Below are 19,954 nucleotides of genomic sequence, written 5' to 3'. Positions count from 1 at the left end.
TTGAGAACTAGAGGCCCCAGACTCAGCAAGCAGTTGGCAAGTATTCTCTCCCTCTCACCATCTGATAACTCATCATGTTACTCTCTTTATCACAGGCACCAGAGAGAAAAAAAAAAGCCAGATCCACACCCTTTCCAATTATTTCACTGGACTTCAAGGCTACCTCTAAATGAGACTGGAAAAGGTTTTTTTCCAGAAAAGTTGAGATGCCACCAATGCAGTGAATAATCACAAACAAATGGCTCAGGCTCTGCTGCCAACATGGGCTGTGCTCAGCATTTTGGACAGGACATTTTGACATTTAAACCCATAAAATAAACACTCTTATTGGGGAAAACACTATAAATCAATGCCATAAATACCAGCTTTTTCCACTGGGATTTTCCCATCTCACAAAAAAGTTTACAGTTATTTGGGACATGTTAAAGACATGCAGTTTTGATTCTGATTTCCTGTGCAACCTGCTCTTTACTGTGCAACCTGCTCTGGCAGGGGGTTGGACTAGATGATCTCCAGAGGTCCCTTCCAACCCCATATCATTCTGTGATTCACCTTTCTGTTCTCCCTTCCAACCCCACAGCATTCTGTGATTCACCCTTCTGTTAGTGCCAGGCTCAGCACTGGAATCACACTTTGGTCTGATATAACCCAGACAAATCTTGCCATGTCACTATTACCTGAACTACTTTGCGGACGATTCTGTTGAAGAGGCCCATCAACTGAGAGCTGGGCAGTTCCACCTCCTTCTCCAGTTGGTCCAGAGATTTATGCTGTAGGCCAATCCCTAGAAAAAGGGCCTGAGGAAATGACATGGATTTCGGTTACAAAGGCTTTTGGAGCAAATACAAATCCATAATAACCTCTAAGTCCCTACACAAGGCTTCTCTGGTATGAGCTGAAAAGGAATACCCCTAAATCATTCTGTAGATGGCAGGTGCCTTAGTACAGATGAACACCTTTCTCCTGAAGCACAGTTCAAGAGCCAGAGGATTTTGAGGGTTTTTTAAGCCACAGTTTACACCGTGTTGCAAATTTTATTCAAAGCGAACACTAAAGGTGGAAGAACACTACAAGCAGGAGAAATCATGAAGAGGGCTACAAAAGGAGCAATTAACTAAAGCAAAGTCTTTTTTTAAAGATGAAATGAATCAGGAAACTATTCCAAATATACATACAAAGAGAGATGAAGCATGGCATGTTCTGACAGCGATACATACCGACTGCGCGGCTGAGAGAGAGATATCACCCATCTGGTTGAGAAAAAACATCCTGGCGATGGCAGGTACCATATCCATGATGAGATGATAGTCCACCATGTTGCGAGAGTACATCTCCAACCTCTTCAGGTCATATGGGATGAAAAGTGATTCTAATTCAGCACGGCTGATGGCTGATGGGTACAAGAAAAACACAACAATGTCAAGACTGGTCTTCAAAGCTATCCAGGATCTCAGTATTTAACATGTTCTGTCTCATATCAGTGAGGGGAATACCCCTAAATCATTCTGTAGATGGCAGGTGCCTTAGTACAGATGAACACCTTTCTCCTGAAGCACAGTTCAAGAGCCAGAGGATTTTGAGGGTTTTTTAAGCCACAGTTTACACCGTGTTGCATTTTATTCAAAGCGAACACTAAAGGTGGAAGAACACTACAAGCAGGAGAAATGATGAAGAGGACTACAAAAGGAGCAATTAACTGAAGCAAAGTCTTTTTTTAAAGATGACATGAATCAGGAAACTATTCCAAATATACATACAAAGAGAGATGAAGCATGGCATGTTCTGACAGCGATACATACCGACTGCGCGGCTGAGAGAGAGATATCACCCATCTGGTTGAGAAAAAACATCCTGGCGATGGCAGGTACCATATCCATGATGAGATGATAGTCCACCATGTTGCGAGAGTACATCTCCAACCTCTTCAGGTCATACGGGATGAAAAGTGATTCTAATTCAGCACGGCTGATGGCTGATGGGTACAAGAAAAACACAACAATGTCAAGACTGGTCTTCAAAGCTATCCAGGATCTCAGTATTTAACATGTTCTGTCTCATATCAGTGAGTAAAGGCCAACTGCTACCCCACAGGTTCACATCCCAACACACTTCAGAATTCAACATACTAGGTATAGTACTGCTCTTCAGACTGGCTTGGGTATTCCAAGTTTTTTTCAGACATACTTCCATATGAAACACATTGCAACTGTCAAAACAGACCAGCATATCAACTTCAAAATGCCAGAGAAACTGGAAACAGTGAAGGCTGAGACACACAGGTTGCCCGGTCTTTAAGTATCTTCCACTGGTTTTGCTGTTAAAGAGCTTTTTTCCCTTGTAGCAGCCCCTAAGATTCTTTCATCAAGACTTAAAATCCCCAAGACACAAACTACCTCTTCCACTGGTTTTGCTGTTAAAGAGCTTTGCTCCCTTGTAGCAGCCCCTAAGACTCTTTCACCAAGACAGATACTTAAAATCCCCAAGACACAAACTACTAAGTTCTTGAAGACTCCTCTCTATTAGGCATATTGAGAAAACAGCAATTTGCTTTTAAGCCAGAAGTGACTGTTAGAATTGTCTTGTCTGGCCCATTTTATTTATACTCCTCGTGTGCTTCCCCCAACAAGTGCTGCACTGAGCCCAGTAACATGCAGTTGAACTAAAGCCTCTCTCTTAGAAAGACATCACATTCCAGTTTCCAAATTCCTAATGACAACGTTCATCCCAAGATCCTAAGCAAGCTGCTCTGCCCACTGACCCTTGCTATTCGAGGCTTCCCTTTTAATTCCATACTGGATTTGGCAGGTGTCAGTATCCATCCATGTTTTGTCATGCATTTAGCTGTTACAGTCAAAAGCACTCCAATTTTGAGTTAAGTCTTCAATCAAAAAAGCAGGAAAAAAAAAAAAACCACACCAAAAAAACCACCACTACCCATTTTCAGTGGCAGAAGATGTCCTCTTAGCTTTTACTTAGAAATACAAGCATTTTTCTGGATAATAGGAACAAGACACAGAAACAAACCAAGAGTAATCATGGCAATTTACAACAGAAAGATCATATAATGCATGGATTTGAGAACTCTGAAAAACATACATAGAGTTTAAACTGCAATCTAACTGAACACTGTGAACCAGGGCACTCACGTGGCTGTGGCTGCTGTTTGATATTTTTGTTCTGTAGAATATTCAATGCCAACGAGGGAGAGAATGTGCTGAACTGGTAGGAAAGCAGAGAAAGGAACCGCCTCCTAAAATCTATGGGGCAAGATGATAAAATAAATTATTTCTGTGGACCACTAGAATAAATAACCCAGAAGATTCCCCTAGCATCAGCAAAATCAAAGTCACCTTTCCAGAAGGCAGTAAGCCAAGGCTCCTGTTCAGTGTCTTCTTCGTTCAGCATCTTCAGCATGATGCACGAATGCTCACCAGTCAGGTCATTCTAATAAATAAGATATTATTTCCCATCATCCCCATGAACCTTTTGCACTCTCTGCTCAACTGAAGAAAGCAAAGGTCTTCTACATCAACAATTCATGTATCAACTGCTGCTGATCACCACTACCTACTGTAAAACCTATGAACTTCTAGAATGTGGTAAATCCCTAGTGCTGAGGGATTTTTGGCTTCTTGAGGTAACCAGCAGTCACCAGTATTGCAAATTCCAGGTACAGCTCAAGAGCCAGAAAAAATGCAGTGACATGGGACAAATTATTCTCTCCAAAAGTACTGTAACGGCTAGTGCTATTTTTTGTAAACACCTTGAAAAACGAGAACAGTCAGTTCAAGGACCACTTGCATATTTTACCAATGACCACATTAATAACCCTCAACAGCTGCACCTTTGCTCTAATTTTTAAGTGCAAACTAATTAGAAGACCACATTCACAATGCTAAAACTTACCTTTAGCTAACTACAGACCCAAAGAACAAAACCAAACCTAAAACAAACCCCAAATGTAGACTCAGGAAACTTTCCTGCCCAAATCCCATCTCACAGAAGCTAATGGAAAGATGCCCAGTGATTTCAATAGGGCTGGGTTTCAGTAAGTTTGCTACTTACTGGTGTCTGCCTTAGATAAACTGGCACAAATCCAGCACGCTTCCAAAACCTGGGGAAAGTGAAAAGAGAAAACACACTGAGAATTACAGAGCTGTGGATTCTACAGTCATACTTGTGGTTAAATGCAATCTATCTGATGTACAACTGGTGAAAACTAGGCAAAAGTCTGTAAGACACCCCACCACGTAGTGAAAACGAGCACTGACAGAAAATAGTAACAGCAATCAAACTAATCTAGAGGAGTGAAAGATGATGATTGTCACATCAGAAAATGAACAAACTTTGGAAGACTGGGAGATGTGATATAAGAGTTACACGCTTCCAGGACCTCCCTTAAAAACAGGCATCAGACTCCTAAGGTGTACCCTGGGGAGGGGCCGAGGATTTGCAGTTTACTTCAGAAACTCTGCTCTTTTCCAATGAATGTTCATTTTCCCTGGCAACTCCCAGGTTTCAAATAATCACTCGACTTTTTTTTATCTACCCCACCACAGCTAAAAGTGTGCCTGAGAGGGATTGTTCAAACAAAGACAGACATCTGAACCTTTGGCTTGATAATTTGCAAAGATTAAGCCTATTTCACAATAATCATTCCGTTCTGATGCTCTCCTGCATAGCTAAACAATCCACCATCACATTTTGGCATGAATTTTGCAGCATGTTTGCTGTGGAACAAAACAGGCTACAGTCTCTGTCAGAAATGCTAAATTGCATGTAGCTAACACTGTTCTGACTGGGTCAGTCACAAACTGGTCTCCATCACTCTTTCTTCTTCTCTTGCACTCAGCCTCATTTCATGTGCTTGTACAACACCTAAGGCCTCTGTAAGTGGGGATAGGAAGCAACAAACAAAAGTTTTAGGTGATAAATGACTGTTTTGCCTTTAGGCTAGCAGTAGGAAGAATTCTGCATTATTTTGAAACTGTCCCCCAAACTATGGATTCACTGCTTGCCACACTATGGCTGAGAAAGTCTCAGGAACCTAGATATTTTATAGAATTTTATAATATTAAAGAAGTTAACATTTATTATAAAATAACTGAATTGGTCAGGCAGTTGGACTAAATATCATTGTAGGTTCCTTCCAACTGAAATAGTCTATTCTATTCTATTCTGAAATTGTATGTTTTTATATAAAACTATGTTGTAAAGTGGAGATAAAACTTCAGAAAAATTATTAAAGTTTTACTGCTGGTGCAACTCAGTTCCTCCACAGTAAGAAAAGCAAGAAGCAGCAGCAGTTGCTGGTGAAAACCATTGATGTTAGTCAGGGAACTGACAACTGGCTTTGAAATCACAGAATGGTTAGAGTTGGAAGGGACCTTAAAGATCAGCAGCAGCACAAGATTCTCCAGGTCACAGGAAGTAGTATTTAACTTCTCCCTACTTATTACAGGCTGCTCTTGCTTCTCTAGCCTGTAAAAACTGAGCAATTAAAGCTGGTTAACTGTTTAGAAGGGTCACAGAGACAATGAAGAAGGGAATAGGATTTCCCTCAGAAGGAGTCTGAGGAAAAACTACCCTGAAGGATGCACTTAGATCAGCCCTACTGTACATCAAGAAAAGCTCTTACAGGAGAAGTGGGCTCAGACCTGTCCCAGCTTTACAAACCAAGCAAAGCACACAAGATAAAGAGAATGTCCAAGGGCTAAAATATCTACATCTGTATCTATATACCTTGTATTATTTTTATATATTATATATAATATCTATTATTTTAATATACATTATTTATGTAATTATATTTTTGCACTGGATGTAACTAGAAAACAGAATAATGTCTCACTTGAGTAATCTTGGTGTCAGGCCATATGATACCCCGAGATAGTCCAGGTTTTCAGCTTGTCTCTCGCTCAGTTTGAGAAGCAAAGGAGGCAAGTCCTTCCGAGGTGTCACAACCTCTTCTAATAAACTAACAGTCTGAAAGAGAAAGCAGAAATGAGATAGTAGCAATGTTCACAGAAATCTGCAAATTAAAACTCTTTCTCTGTATTAAAAAAAGAAGTGTATTTCCTCCTTAAACAGAGAAATCATTATTGAGACTTAAGAGTGAAAAACAAAACAACTTAGCACAGCAGAAAACACAAGAAAGGCACCGAGTTCCATACCTCACTGCTCACAGTTGCAATTTCTTTTGGTTTTTGAATTGTTTTTTCATCCAAACATGGAAATTTGCCTTCATAGTACATCTGCAGTAAAGTCAGAGCTCTGCTGCCATAGCCCATCTGTGGAGTAGGTACAACACACTATAAGCAAAAAGATGTATCTAGTTTTTAAGACAGGGCAACAACATTCTCCCCTTACAAACCTAGTAACAATCATCAGTGCAGAGATCACTCACTCACTGCAAAATTGCATTTTCTTTGCTACACAGCACTCCAGAAAGGACACCACAAAACCTCAATGTCCAAAATCAAATGAGAGCCCAGTTGGCAGTTCGGGACTGTGTAATAATTCTTGGCCCTAAACTCTGGCACCCAGAAAATGCCAAACAACAGCATGAACATTTGGCACTCTTATAATAAATATCACTGGATCTTGACTGTATACTTGGGATGTCAGTATGCCACAAAGCTGCCCAGTAATGACAGGAGCACTGGTTTGCTACCCACCTTAACTCTACTACTGCCACTGGCTCGGCCCCCAAGCTTAAAATGCTGAAACTGGAGTGCTGAACACTGAAGTGTTTGCCCTGTTCTTGAATTCTGCCTGTACAGCCATTCTCATGGTACCACTGCTGACTAGTCACAATGGCTGGGTTCCAAAATACTTTACCCCCTGATAATCCGGATGAACTGCGATACGAACAATACGCCCACCGGAGAGGCCCCCAAAGTCCGGATCTTGGAACTGCACAGGAGACAAAAGTCAATTTAAAGAACACAGATGGGTACTCTGGAAGTAAGAAAATACATCTGAAATACATCTTGGGTGCGAGTACGCAGCCAAAATTATTCACCTGCTCTGAAATGGTCCAGGGAATAAGATCACCAGAAGCTTTCTTTCCCCTGGAAAGGCTGTTCATGATAGACTGGCGAGAGATCTCTCCCTCCATGCATACCTGCCAGGAAAGGTGAAAGACCATTAATGGAGCAAAAAGTGTACACTCCCAAATCACTCCACTACAGCAGAACCAAAATTTATAGTCAGTTGCTGAGTCCATTACACAGTATTGACATTTCATGGGATCCCTGCCATGCAATACGAAGAACAAACAGTCCCTGTCCCTAAAAGCCTTGCCTCAAAAAGGTCACCAGTGTGCCAGGCAGGTACAGCTGAGGCAGCAGGCATTACACTACGGTGCAACAGAAGCCTGGAGAGATTAAAAGCACAGAAAACACTCTATGCATTTTCTGTAGACCATCAACAGCACCATAAAGGCTTGTCCCACCAATATTTCTCTTTAAATGTCATATATTTTTCACATAAACTGGGCTTTTTCTTTTAAGAAGCAGCAGATTTAGTTAAGCTGTGTTGAACACAGATAATTAAGAATCTGTGTTCTTAAGGAAGGAAAAATATGGTCAGATGCCCAACAGTCAAGGGCTGAAATATTTCTACCTCTCTAAGCACATATATCTGAGGAGATTGCATTTTTGCAGTTCTACTGCAAAAAAGAACACTAGAAGCATGGGATCAGCAGAGTGAACCAACTCTCCTTGCAGGGTGTTGAAATGGGAGGACAAAGCCATCTCCAGAAGCAGTAGTTCAACTCCTCAGAAGGCTTCTCAGCACAAGCACGTTGTGGAGACTGGGAGGTCTGTGTGAAAGGATCAGCATCACCATGTACTTATACAGCAATTAGTGTTAACGAAAGAAAGTGGAGGGGGAAAAACAGCCTTAATACGCCGTTGTAACACACAAAACCACAGCCCTAAGCTACCATCTACTGCTAGATAGTACACTGCTGTCATAGCACAGTGATGACTGCCTCACAGCAGAGCACTTCATAGATATGTGCTGCTCTCTTACCTGAACCACAGCAAGTACTTCTGGTAATGAGTTCTGGGTAGGTGGAACAGGGGGCAAAAGGCAAAAAAGATGATGGGCAGGTGCATCAGAGAGCATCTGGAGGTCATTGGGCGAGTTCTGGAGGGTAAAGACACATCAGAAAGTTGGACTGGATTATTCCATAAGAAGAGCTTCAAAGTCCACTTTAATGTTAGTAGCTGTCTTCTGAAGAACCCTCCATTTTCTCAATTTAGGGCTATTAAGAAACAAGGACAACACTGACAGATGAAGAAGCTCACAGGCCAGTTCATGGCTGTTATACTACCAGATGGCATCCGTTTCTTCCCAAGCGAAACCTCTTGCTCTAATATGCATGGAACTGAACTTTCTATTTTTATATGGCTACTTATCTCTTTATCCACAAAACCTTCAATTTTAAGTGTCAGATTTCTACCACTCAATACTTATGGACCTCACTATTCACATTTACTAGTCACCAGTGGTCTTGAAACTCTGAGATGAATTATTACTCTTTTCAGTAGTACAATGGTACTACTCTTTGGGTTAACTTGAGGCTGCCAGAGTAAGGTAAACAGAACTGCAAAAGAAGAACTGATACTATTCTGACAAGCTTGTGGGCTCATCTAGAAGTTAGTGTCCAGAGTTTCTCAAAACACAAATATTCCAGGTAATTGTAAATCCAGTATATTCAGCCAAGACCAAGGCAGAGATCTTCTCAGAGAAAGGAGAATACGGATCTGTGTACAACAAGAAGCTCTTCAGAAACCTCAGCCAGGCCAATTAAATTAGATTGTTGTAACACACATTGCTCCCTCCACAGAATTCCTAGCTGAAATTTTGATAGAAGTAGCACAGACTTTACCTTGTAGTGTGAAGCCACATACAGGGCCATCAGTCTCTGCAGAAAAACTTCTGATGCTCTGTGGTAACAAAAAAGTGTGTCTCTATTTACGTAGTATCTTAACACAGGGGTTAAGGAAACAACTCATTGGAAACAAGGAAAAAGTTCTTTGTTGGTTTGGGAGTAATTTTTTCAATACAGCCTTGGGCTACAAGCTGGCTTATGTCTTTAGACCCTACAGCTCTATCTACAAGAAGGAATGAGTTTGGGCAGCGTTCATAGCTTTCACACCCTTGATCTGTAAAGCTAAACTTTTTATAACTCCAAAAAGAACTTTCCCTCATTCAACCCTTCCTTAGGATTGTCCCTGCAATAAAACTGGAGTTTGTTAATGTCCTGGTAACACACACCACCAATCTTATAAGCCAATAATAAGAGCTTAACTCGAGAAGTGAGGTCTTTAATAGACTTTTGCCAAAAGATCATGTGCTGAGGTTATTAAGTTATTAAGAGAATCCACTATTAATCAGCTTGAAAAAGCCTCCTTCACCCAAAGCAATCTATTTTGACCAGAGCACAACATTTAGGGAAGGATACAAGTCACAGGTTTCAGGCAGCGGGCAGCCAGAGATAATTCTGGTGATGCTGAGACAGTCCAAACACAACAGATCATTTAGCCACTTTTCAACGGGGTCACCAGGGGCATATCTGATTGACTCATGGAGAGAGACTTCATGCAACGTACGAGCTGCAAACAGATTTCAGAGAAGAACAGTTAGTGTTGGAAATTACAGCTGACAAAGAATGCAATGGGATCAGTGTCCTTTGAAGGACTCCCAGGAGATGAGAAGATCATTACTCACATAGCTTCCTCCAATAAAAGCCTTTATATTTGGAAATCATAAGGACAAACCCAGAGAGTTCCTTCACTTTCCCACATCACCACCCTCCTACAGCTACAAGTTACATGGACACATGGGGATGCCAACAGGGCTTGTGAGTCAGCAGCACTGGAGATCACAGTTACACACCAGTCCAGAAGACATGGAGTACCTGAGGCCAGTTTAGCTGTGGCTGTAGATTTGTTCTCTGCTGTCATGGTGACTTGGGTTTGTGCACTCTGTTGACGGAGCTGCTGAATGAGCTTCAGAGATAGTGATCGACCGGTACCCTCATACCTGAAAAGCAGAAGACAAAAGTCTGAAACAAATAACCAAACCGCAATCCTGAGCCATGGGGAAGCTCCAGCACAGAATTAGGCTGTCATCTAGAGCTAAATGTCATTCTGAGGCCTCTGAGGGCCCCAATCATCTGTGAAAATCGCTGCCTTTTGATGTTCTTGTGCATGTAGGACAGGGCAGCCTACCCTGTCACTGCCTTAGTCTCACCATATTGGAAGGAAGATGTCACTCTTCCCTCTCTCCTAACAGACCGCAGAATCCTGTCTACATATTTGCTCCTTGTAGCAGACCAGAAAAGGTGCAAGTCAAACACTTAATGAATCCACAGTGGAACCAAAGGAAAGCAGCCAGTTCAAGTACTGACTCTGGGTTATTTTAAGGAGCAGTTCCATCACGGATCAAGAATTAGCACAACTTGGTATCATAGTGTGTAATAAAAAAAAGTACTGTAGATAAGAAAGAGTCCACTTGCACAACTGCTTTTCCTGGTAGACAGTTGCTGCTCAAGCCTTACCCATTGATTGTAGAAGCCATGAAAACAAGGTAAGGGCCTAGCAGGTTTTTCACCAGGGGCAGAGGAATGGCAGCAGCTTCATCAATCACAAGCAGCTCAGCTTGCCCCAGTTTCACAGAATCGGCAGGGTGTATGTACTGCAAGGAATGAGAGGACAAAGCCATTGTCAACAACAGCTTGTTTGGGAATTAAGGAAATGTCAGAATTGGCAAAGCTGGAGCCCTGAAAAACTGTTTGTTGTCCCTGCTCTCACACCATCAAGCAAGAGACTGAGACATACAGCTTGTTTGGGAATTAAGGAAATGTCAGAGTTGGCAAAGCTGGAGCCCTGAAAAACTGCTTGTTGTCCCTGCTCTCATGACCATCAAGTAAGAGACTGAGACATGAAAACAACCAGTTGGGAAAGAGTTCATGTTATCCTAACAAGGACTGGGTCACACATCTCGTTGGCACATTTACACACAAATTTATCTGCAGAGATCATGAAAAGAAAGGAAATCTAATCACCAGAAACATATTCTCTTCCTTCACTGTTTCTTTCACTTTTTGCCTTTGTTTCAAGAAGAAACCTACCAGCAATTAACCAAGGGAACTTTGTAATCTACAAGGATACTCATAAAAAGAAGATACAAGAAAGGAAATCTAATCACCAGAAACATATGCTCTTCCTTCACTGTTTCTTTCACCTTTTGCCTTTGTTTCAAGAAGAAACCCACCAGCAATTACCAAGGGAACTCTGTAATCTACAAGGATACTCATAGAAAGAAGGTATTTTGTGAAAGTCACTCATCAGAATAAAAAGATCTGCCTTAAAGCAAAATCAACCAGGACAGTTACACATCACATAAAATGAACACGCTTAAAATCAACTACAGAACAACTACAGCATCAGTAAAGCCAACAGTCATAAAGAAAAAGCAGAAAGGCCAGAGTGGAAAAGAGGCCAGTTACCTGAATCGTTTGTCTGTGCTCCTTGAACACATTCACCCTGACAACAGCCTTGTTAAACTCCGGATTTAAAGACTGAACTATCTCATAATCCAGGTGTTCCTGAAGGAAGACATTGTTAAAGAGTATGAACAAACCAAAATTTAAGAAAAATATCATTTACCATTATCATCAAAATAAGTTCACTGTTGGTTGTTTCAGAATTCTAGTTAAAAAATCTTATAACAAAAGCTTCAGAGGCCCGAATCATTTACCATTATCATCAAAATAAGTTCACAGTTGTTTCAGATTCTAGTTAAAAACTCTTATAACAAAAGCTTCGGAGGCCCGAGAACTGAGAAATTATGCACTTATATTAAAAACTATTTCACAAAGAAACTGATTTTCCCAAGTTTAAAATAGAGAAGGAAATGTTACTGTACTATGACTGACTTTTGCAGAACATTATTGAAAGGGCTGGTAGTGGCAAAAGCTGGTAGCTAAAGAAAAAAAATCACAGATGAGATGTAAAACCCCCTCCTAAACAGGAACCCCATGAAAGTATTGTAAAACAGTCTGCTCTCCTTACCTGATACTGCAGCGCATCAAAGCCTTTAAAGATGAACTCAAAGAGAGTGTGAAGGTTATCAGGGCTTGGAGATGTGACAAAGATATTGGAGTAACTGCACAGAAAAATAAAAAAGAGTTTAACTCTTTTTATAACAGGTTTTACATATACATACTAAGTAGAATATTTTCTTCATACGAGGGGTTGATTTTACCTAATAACCAAAACACAGCAGATTCCTTTAGACATTAATCTCACTTTATGTGTGATCATTTTGATTTTTAAAGACTGAGGTTCTCTTATTACTATAAAATAGAAAGACTTGAGTACCAGTTTATGCAGGTATGCAGCAATCAAAAGATACAAGAATAATAAAAAGGAAGGATGCAGGACTGGAAACTACAAATATATTCAGACCCTTTCACCTATTATTTTCATATTTTTTTTAAACTCATGGATACAAATAAAGTCTGGGAGATGGGGAGTGTCACTCACCCAAACGCTACTGCTCCAGCAATAGCCAGTCCTAGAGCAGCAGATTTACCACGTCCTCTGGCTGCTGTTAATGCCACAGTGCTCCGTAGAGTCTTCTCAGAAATGGCTTCAATAAATTTTAAGACTGCTTTTGCCTGATATTCAGAAACAAAAAAAGGAAGACAAAAATTAGCTGCATTTAAATTGCTTTTAGCATTACTTAGACTTACCACTAGTACATTGTCTTCATTCATAGAACAGGAAAAAGGAAGAGAAAGACAAGACAGGAGAGCTGAACGGCAAAACCCAGACAAATAACATGCAAAAACTGGTAATCTTGACCTATTGAGTTATAGAAATTATTCGGGTCAAAACACAGAGCAATTCTCAATTACTACCTCCATGCCACTGACCACAATGTATATTCAGTGAGATGGGAAGAGACTCAGGGGTGGAAGATGAACATATCTTGGCAGTGCACTACTCTGAGAGCCACCAGGCTGAACTGCAACATCTCAGTGGATACTCTGAAGCAGGAAAGACAACTGCAGTAGAGTCTCAATTTGCACTAAGCAGTGATTCCCAAATTAGAGCAAAAAAAGTGTTAGGGAGGCAGGAATAAGGGTGTATTAAAACACGATACAGATTTTCAACTTCTATTCAGAACTAAACTGAGCAGAAACTTCAGGTTACCTTTCCTCCTTATTTCAAACCCTTAAAATTATCATCTTTTTCAATGTGAGCTTCTTCAGATCAGCTTCCTGTGTCCATTCTAGCCCTTCTGCTTATTTTCAACTTCATGAAGAAAATCACTGATACTGTCATTGAGCTACCACGTCCAATAAGTTTCTCAAGGAAATTCTCTAAGATCACACCCCTCAAGTGTTCACACTCAGATGTGATTACACATAAGATAAGACACAAACATCAGTACCTAAGGTCACCTGTCAAGCACAGAGCATCTCAGATTTAAATACCACACCAACCTGATCCAGGGTTTTGCAGCCATCCACCAAAACTCCAACAGGCTGTGTATCCTGCAAGCTCTCCTTCAGTTCTTTCAGCTCCAGGTCCACCGGCCGGAGGCGATCTTCCTACAAGCACAGGATTTACCGTAACAGGATTAGTAAAGGACACTTCAGCACAATTATACCTTTGTGATGTCTTCTGGTATCTTTTGTCAGGCACAGAAAGACATCTGAAGGGAAATGCTACTACATATTGAATATAGTTTAAATGGACAGAGGTTTAACACTTCAATTTTAATGCATTATCAGGAGAATGGTTACAACAAGAGGTGGGTATCCTGGCTTCCCCAAGCTTGGAGGAAAAAAGGAAAGGATTTTACAGTACATAGTAACTGGAGAATGGCATTGCTAGGAAGAAGAGATCATTGACAAATTTTCTGAAGAACTTAATTCATTTTTCAGTCTTTAGGCTATTCCAAAATTTTATGATCTTTGTTAAACCTGTCATACAAGATGTACATACTGCCATGTAGGGGAAAAACTACTAAGCAGCAACAGATCAGTTTTCAAACCAATATCAGTATTTTGAAAGCCAAACAAACTTGGACACAAAGGAATAAATTTTAAATAGGAACTCTGATTTTCCTAATTGTCACTTAAAATTCCAAAAGCATCAGTCTATCCATAAGCGTTTGTGCTGCTGTCAATATTGTTATAATGCTAAGGGGGGGTTTGGTTTGTTTGTTTGTTTTTTAAAATAAGTGCTCTGTTAAAATGTTTTTACCATCTCTGACATAACCTATCTTGGCATTTCTCAGGCCAAACAAAACAGTTCAAGAACTTCAAGAGTTCCATTTAAAACTGGTTCCATTTTACTTTAGTCTACAATGAAAAGTGATAAAAGGATACATTTCTAACAGTGTAAGCTTTATGTCTGGCTTGTATTCAGTGAATATTGCTTGAGATATGGCATGCAAACTCAGAAACTGAAACAACTACCACAGCTTCCAGCCACCAGGTGTCTCCTGAGCTTGTAATAGGCTCGTTTCCAAAGCAATTGCCCACCCTCCAACACTCAAAAGATTCTTTTATTTCTCTTGTTCCAACTGTCCATCAGCTTTAAATCTCTTTATGTACTTCTCAAACAGCAACCACAGCAATTAAGCTCCAGCTTGGTAGGTTAAACAGCAATACAGTAAAATCAATAAAGACAGGCTAGCACAAAACAAGAGCTGTCACAGAAAAAAAAACCATGGAGGAAAGCCACCCATACTTCACCTATACGAGGTGTAATTTTTGCAGAACATTCTAATTCCTGTCTGCAAGACAATTATTTGATATAAATTAGGGTGAAAGGAAAGCTTCCTTTTTTTTTTAAATCTTAAAACACCGTGGTAAACTCAGACCCATTTCTCCCAAGGGAAAGCAGCTGACGTTGCTCACTGACCTGCGACTGTGGTGGAACTGGTGTGATGTTTGCAACGTGACTGGAGATGGGCAGGATATTCAGCTGGTCATCAATCACCATGCAATTCTTGCATGAGGCCAGAGACAGAATGAACCTGAGCAGCCAAGCAAAGACAACTCAGTAAAAACGCTAGCGACACAATTGCATTTTCATTTCTGACACCATATAACCACCTGCATGCTAAAGAACAAATTCTGCAATTTTCCTTTGGCTAGAGCTAGGGCTCGCTCACTCAATAAGAGCTGCTTATTCTAAACAAGAAAAGCAGAGAAAATACCTTTACAAGACACTTCTGAAACCACAAAGAATACTCCACACAAGCAGTTTTATGTTTTACAGCAGTACAGTGTCTGAATTTCTGTGCATCTGGAGCATACGTTTCCACAGAATGTTTCAAGAAAGGGACTCAGAAAAGTTTGCAAATTTGGCCTTATTTGCATATCCCTTGTGACATATGCTAGAATTTTGTACACAATTCCTCCAACAACAAACTGTATTAATTTCCACAACAGTGCATGAAAACTTCACTGAAAGAAGCCCTATTCCAATGCAAACCTACAGGATGCTTTCCTAATATGAATACATGATGTTGTTCCAGATGTTCTTCTTGGGCATACAGCCTAGATCATTTACACTCTTAATAACTTACCTCTCATTAAACCGTCCTACCACGTCCTGGTGTGCCTCTGTTCTGTATCGAGAGTGTACATCCTGAAACAAAAAGAAAAAGTCAATCAGGAGAACGAGCAGCAGCAACAGTGATATTTACAAGATTGCTACTCATGGGACAATCCCTTCCTTTTCCACTCTCATGGATTACAGCCCCCTTTTCCATCAACACTGCATCCCAGACAGGATTCTGATATTCTGATTTCCTGTTTGTTGTTAAACATGCACGTTTTCCAAATACTTGTTAAAATGTACTTTTCCCACCATAGTTTCCACAGTGGTTTTACTTATTCTTGCCTGACTTAAAGGTCAATTCTGCCAGGCACACAACATTTCAAACACCTCAGGGATGCTAAGAAAAAATAGTCTAACACTTCAATTCACCTACTGGTATTACTACTAATGGAAACAGGTTTTGGTCTAAGGGGAAGTATACTCAATGTGAATAGGTCATGTATAGAAATATATAGTAGTAGTGAAGCTGATCTCACCTAGCAACAGGTCACAAAACACACAAAAGGCCTATTTTTTACTTAATTTTCTGTTACATGGGCAGATAGCATAAATACTTTCCAAAATTTTTGTAAAACAAAGGAACAGTCACATTTGTGTGACTTTTCTTGTTACATTTCTTGTAACCCAGCAGCTTTTCAAGACACACAGGTCGGCAGAACTGCCTAAGCATAAGACACATTCAATCACAGATGAATGAAGGATCAGGAAAGATGATGGAAGGAAGATCGTAGCCGTTATCAAAAGCAAAAAATAACTACTTAGCATCACCACAATGTACCTGCTTATATAAAACAGACATATTATGTTGAACATACCATGGTCATTGTATACAGCTGCTTCAGTGAGTTCATAGTTCTCAGGAGAATCACCACAATTCCACCACCTTCTACTGTTTCAACAGTTCTAGCTAGCAGGTTTGGAGTCAAGGCTTCAAAATCCTAGGAAATAAAGAAAACTTCAAAGTTGCCTATCAATGCAACTGGGACCTCATAAAAAGAACAGAAAGCCTAAAAATATTATTTCTCAAAGTTTAATTCACACTTAACATTTGCATTACCCAATATCCCATTAAAATTCTGCCAACAAGGCTATTTCACCCTCACAAAACTTGTAAAAGATACATAAGACCACCGTAATTGAAATAACAGAAGCAACAAATACTACTCCTGCAGCAATATAAAATGAAAGTAATCGATACTAGCGCAATATTCTTCTTAAGTCAAAAGTTTAACTCCTTACCTGAAGTACACACATGCCAAAAGTGTTACCAAGAATCTTATGAGTTTCATTGTAATAGCAGTAGCGAATGTTTGTGGCTGCTATAAATAACTCAAAAGGATCATCATCCTTTATGTTTAAAGTTCCACTTTTAATCTTCTTCTGTAGCTGCCTCATCCTTTTCTTCCGGTGGCTGGAGAAAAAAATTATACAGAAGTTTTCTTGGAAAAAGGTTTGAGAAAAGTGCATTCAGGTTTATGTTCAAGTCTAATTGGAAGTGAGATGAGCCTCCAAGGAAAAAAATCTTGAATCACAATTGCTGCTTTCGCAACATGTTCCCATGTGCCTTCAGCCCAAAGTGGGGGATATCACACAGAACCAGCTGGTTTTACATGAAACCACTCAGTTGGAATCATGCGGTTTCAGGTAACCCTTCCTTCCTGACTTTGTGTGCAGACTGTAAGTACACACACAAATCTAAGAATCAAAATTTTAAACGGTTTTTCAAAATGAAAGAATTCTAATTCTTAATCTGTATTCAGTCCTTGGTATTACTGAGGCTAAAAAGCTGAGGAATTAAGAGTTTTGGCCTTTTGAGGTAAAAAAGGTGAGGGAGAGATACCCAGCAGAGTTAGCGTTGGAGCTACAGACAGAAGCCAGAAGTACCTAGTGCTGATGTCAACTGTGTTAGGGAAGCCAAATTTTCATTCTGGAAGACCAAACTTCCTCTAGCTCCTCAAAGAACTAATTCTGTTTCTCCTTACAACCAAATCGTGCAACCCACACTCCAGTCACAGAGATTCTGCTTCACACAGAACAGTGGCCACAGCGCGAGACACAAGAGGTATCTTACCTGCTAAAGCCCAGCTCCTTTTTGTAACACCACAGGACAGAGGGTCTAGCCTTTACAGTTGCTTTAGACAACATGTGATGAAGTATAACCACCTGCCAAAACACAGAAATATTCATGAACAACTGTACTCACAAGCTAACATTAAAGAGCAAAACATTCTATACTTGATGTTACAGCTGTGTTTTCTACTGAGCAGCCCAGTTCAAAACAGAAGGGTCCCTTGGCATGATGTGAAGTTTACATTCCTTCTTATGCAGCCCTGTCTGTCTGTGCCTTCTCCAGGGCTACATGACATTGAAGACACTGAATTATTCCTACTGTTTCTTCCTTAGCTCTCTCCTTTGGCAGAACTGCTAACAACTACACAAACAGAAGGCAATTATTCCAGGCTAAATATGGATCCTGAAATTCACCTCCTAGTAAATTTCGCACAATGTATTTCAGACTTCTACATTTTACCAGGATTTCCTTTTGAATTTGAATCCTCTAGTGGGTTTGGGGAACCCACCTCACTGCCATGTAGCCTGCATATTCAGTAAGCCCGCTTCCTGCTCTGGAATCCAATTCATCAGTGAAAATCCTGAACACAACCACTCAGGATATGCTCCACCAGAGCTCACATGTCTGTTTTAGCAATAAATTAATGACAACTTTCTTCTACTGCCACCTGATCAACTCAATATTTTCCATGATTTTTTATAACCGATTTATTTTACTTTCCCCAGGAACCGGAACTGAACTGACTTATCTGAAAAACTTCAGAGTCTCTGAAAAGCAACATGCTTAGTGGTTAATTTCTTCCATACAACTTTACCAGGAAGATCCAGTCCAAGTTCTGGTGTGGTGACATCTGCAGGTTGACTCAGTGCATGAAACACGGCTTGAGACCAAAACTAACATCTCACAACAGCACTGAGACAGGAAAGAAGCCCCTGACAGCCAGAATTAAATAATTTCTACCTCAGTTTAAAAGAAATATTCTGATTTGCCCGTACTTGCTTTTAATTAAAGTTTATGAGCTTCTCAAACAGTAGGTGTTTAAGGGCAATCCATTTCTAACCCTCCTTGGCGGTGAGTTACCTCACGCAGGCTGAGGCACGCCATTGCTCTGCCTCATTCTGTGAGGGGTTTAGCACTTCACAGAGAAGAAAGCCGGCACTGGGGGGACGACAGATCAGCCTTTCTTCAAAGGTTCGGTTCCAAATCAAGACACCCAGGGCCCGCAGGAAGGACGAGTCCCTCAGCCCGCCGCGAGAGGTTTACCTGGTCCTTGCCGCGGTCGCCGACCACCACGAAGAGGGCCCGCTGCCGCTCCGCCACCCCATTCTCGATCAGCACCCGAATGCGGTTGTCTACTTTCCGGCGCTGCATGGCTGCGGGGCGCTGGGACCTTGTGTCTCCCCCTTCCCCAGACCCGACTGCCGCCCTGAGGAGAGCCGCTACAGGGAGACCCCCCCCGCCTCCCTCAGGCGGCAGCGACGGGGCCGGCGCTCGCGGCCACACCGCACCACGTGGGAGCGGCGCGGGACGGGGCGCGCGCGCCGCGCACCACAGCAGGACCCCGAGGCTGCCCCTGCCGTTCGCCTGCGCGCCGTAAATGCATTTATTTTATTTTTTTAAAGCAGAATTTAAGGTACTTTTCCACTTGGGAAGGTCGCGGTGGAGTTGAGGAAACACGCTTTGGTCAGAACCTCGACGGCCTCGGCCTCCAGAGACACGGAGAGGAGGTAGCTGTGCCCTGAGGAGAAGGTGGAGGGGAGCCATGGCCCAGCCCTGAGGAGAACCCGGCACCAGCAGCACCAAGGACCAAAGAAACGGGAAGTTAATCGCTTAAATAACGAGGAGTAGTATATACCTATGGATCCTGAATTATGATTTCATACCTGGAGATAACCCCAACTCTCAAAAGCCCTGAGATCAAACCCAGGCCCTCCAGGAATTTCCACATCTCGCCTGGGTTTAGTTCAGTGACTTTGGGGTAACTGGCTGTAAAAAGGGGATAAACCAAACCGCAATGACAACACCGATTTTATTTTTTTAAAAAGCCTTTGTTCTGAATATATCTTGCTTGCAGAACGTAGGCCTGCTGCAGTCAACGCCATGCCTCTTAATGATTTTATAAAGATGCTCCATTTCCACCTACTGCTCTTTTACACTCCATGTCACTGGGTGTCCTTGGGTACTGTTGAGAGAGGGGGAAAAAAACGGGCATTTGGATACA

At 41.2% G+C, this 19,954-nt stretch overlaps 1 protein-coding gene across 2 annotated transcripts in view; it reads right to left on the bottom strand.

Moving 5' to 3' along the window:
- The window catches only part of NAT10 (N-acetyltransferase 10 (GCN5-related)), a 50,714-nt gene extending 31,484 nt beyond the window's left edge, over window positions 1-19,230 (bottom strand). The window contains exons 1-24 of one of the 2 annotated variants that reach the window (XM_014948845.1): window positions 18,997-19,230; window positions 17,734-17,825; window positions 16,902-17,073; window positions 16,478-16,600; window positions 15,628-15,689; window positions 14,958-15,072; window positions 13,529-13,636; window positions 12,564-12,697; window positions 12,090-12,183; window positions 11,525-11,623; window positions 10,574-10,710; window positions 9,932-10,056; window positions 9,476-9,626; window positions 8,900-8,996; window positions 8,038-8,154; window positions 7,025-7,126; window positions 6,841-6,915; window positions 6,174-6,290; window positions 5,852-5,985; window positions 4,066-4,114; window positions 3,351-3,444; window positions 3,147-3,257; window positions 1,218-1,390; window positions 678-797 (exon numbers count right to left, since the gene is read on the bottom strand). In XM_014948845.1, coding sequence (XP_014804331.1) covers window positions 678-797; window positions 1,218-1,390; window positions 3,147-3,257; window positions 3,351-3,444; window positions 4,066-4,114; window positions 5,852-5,985; window positions 6,174-6,290; window positions 6,841-6,915; window positions 7,025-7,126; window positions 8,038-8,154; window positions 8,900-8,996; window positions 9,476-9,626; window positions 9,932-10,056; window positions 10,574-10,710; window positions 11,525-11,623; window positions 12,090-12,183; window positions 12,564-12,697; window positions 13,529-13,636; window positions 14,958-15,072; window positions 15,628-15,689; window positions 16,478-16,600; window positions 16,902-17,073; window positions 17,734-17,825; window positions 18,997-19,104 — 2,709 coding nt within the window. In that variant the 5' untranslated portion in view covers window positions 19,105-19,230. Of the gene's footprint in view, window positions 1-677; window positions 798-1,217; window positions 1,391-1,799; window positions 1,973-3,146; window positions 3,258-3,350; window positions 3,445-4,065; window positions 4,115-5,851; window positions 5,986-6,173; window positions 6,291-6,840; window positions 6,916-7,024; window positions 7,127-8,037; window positions 8,155-8,899; window positions 8,997-9,475; window positions 9,627-9,931; window positions 10,057-10,573; window positions 10,711-11,524; window positions 11,624-12,089; window positions 12,184-12,563; window positions 12,698-13,528; window positions 13,637-14,957; window positions 15,073-15,627; window positions 15,690-16,477; window positions 16,601-16,901; window positions 17,074-17,733; window positions 17,826-18,996 lie in introns of both variants that reach the window. The other variant, XM_014948846.1, reaches the window with a different exon arrangement.
- Between the last annotated feature and the right edge of the window lie 724 nt (window positions 19,231-19,954).

The sequence above is a fragment of the Calidris pugnax genome, unplaced genomic scaffold, assembly GCF_001431845.1.
Source record: "Calidris pugnax isolate Ruff unplaced genomic scaffold, ASM143184v1 scaffold107, whole genome shotgun sequence".
Classification (NCBI taxonomy): domain Eukaryota; kingdom Metazoa; phylum Chordata; class Aves; order Charadriiformes; family Scolopacidae; genus Calidris; species Calidris pugnax.
Note: the sequence above shows the minus strand (reverse complement) of the source record. Positions and strands in the feature narration are given on the sequence as shown.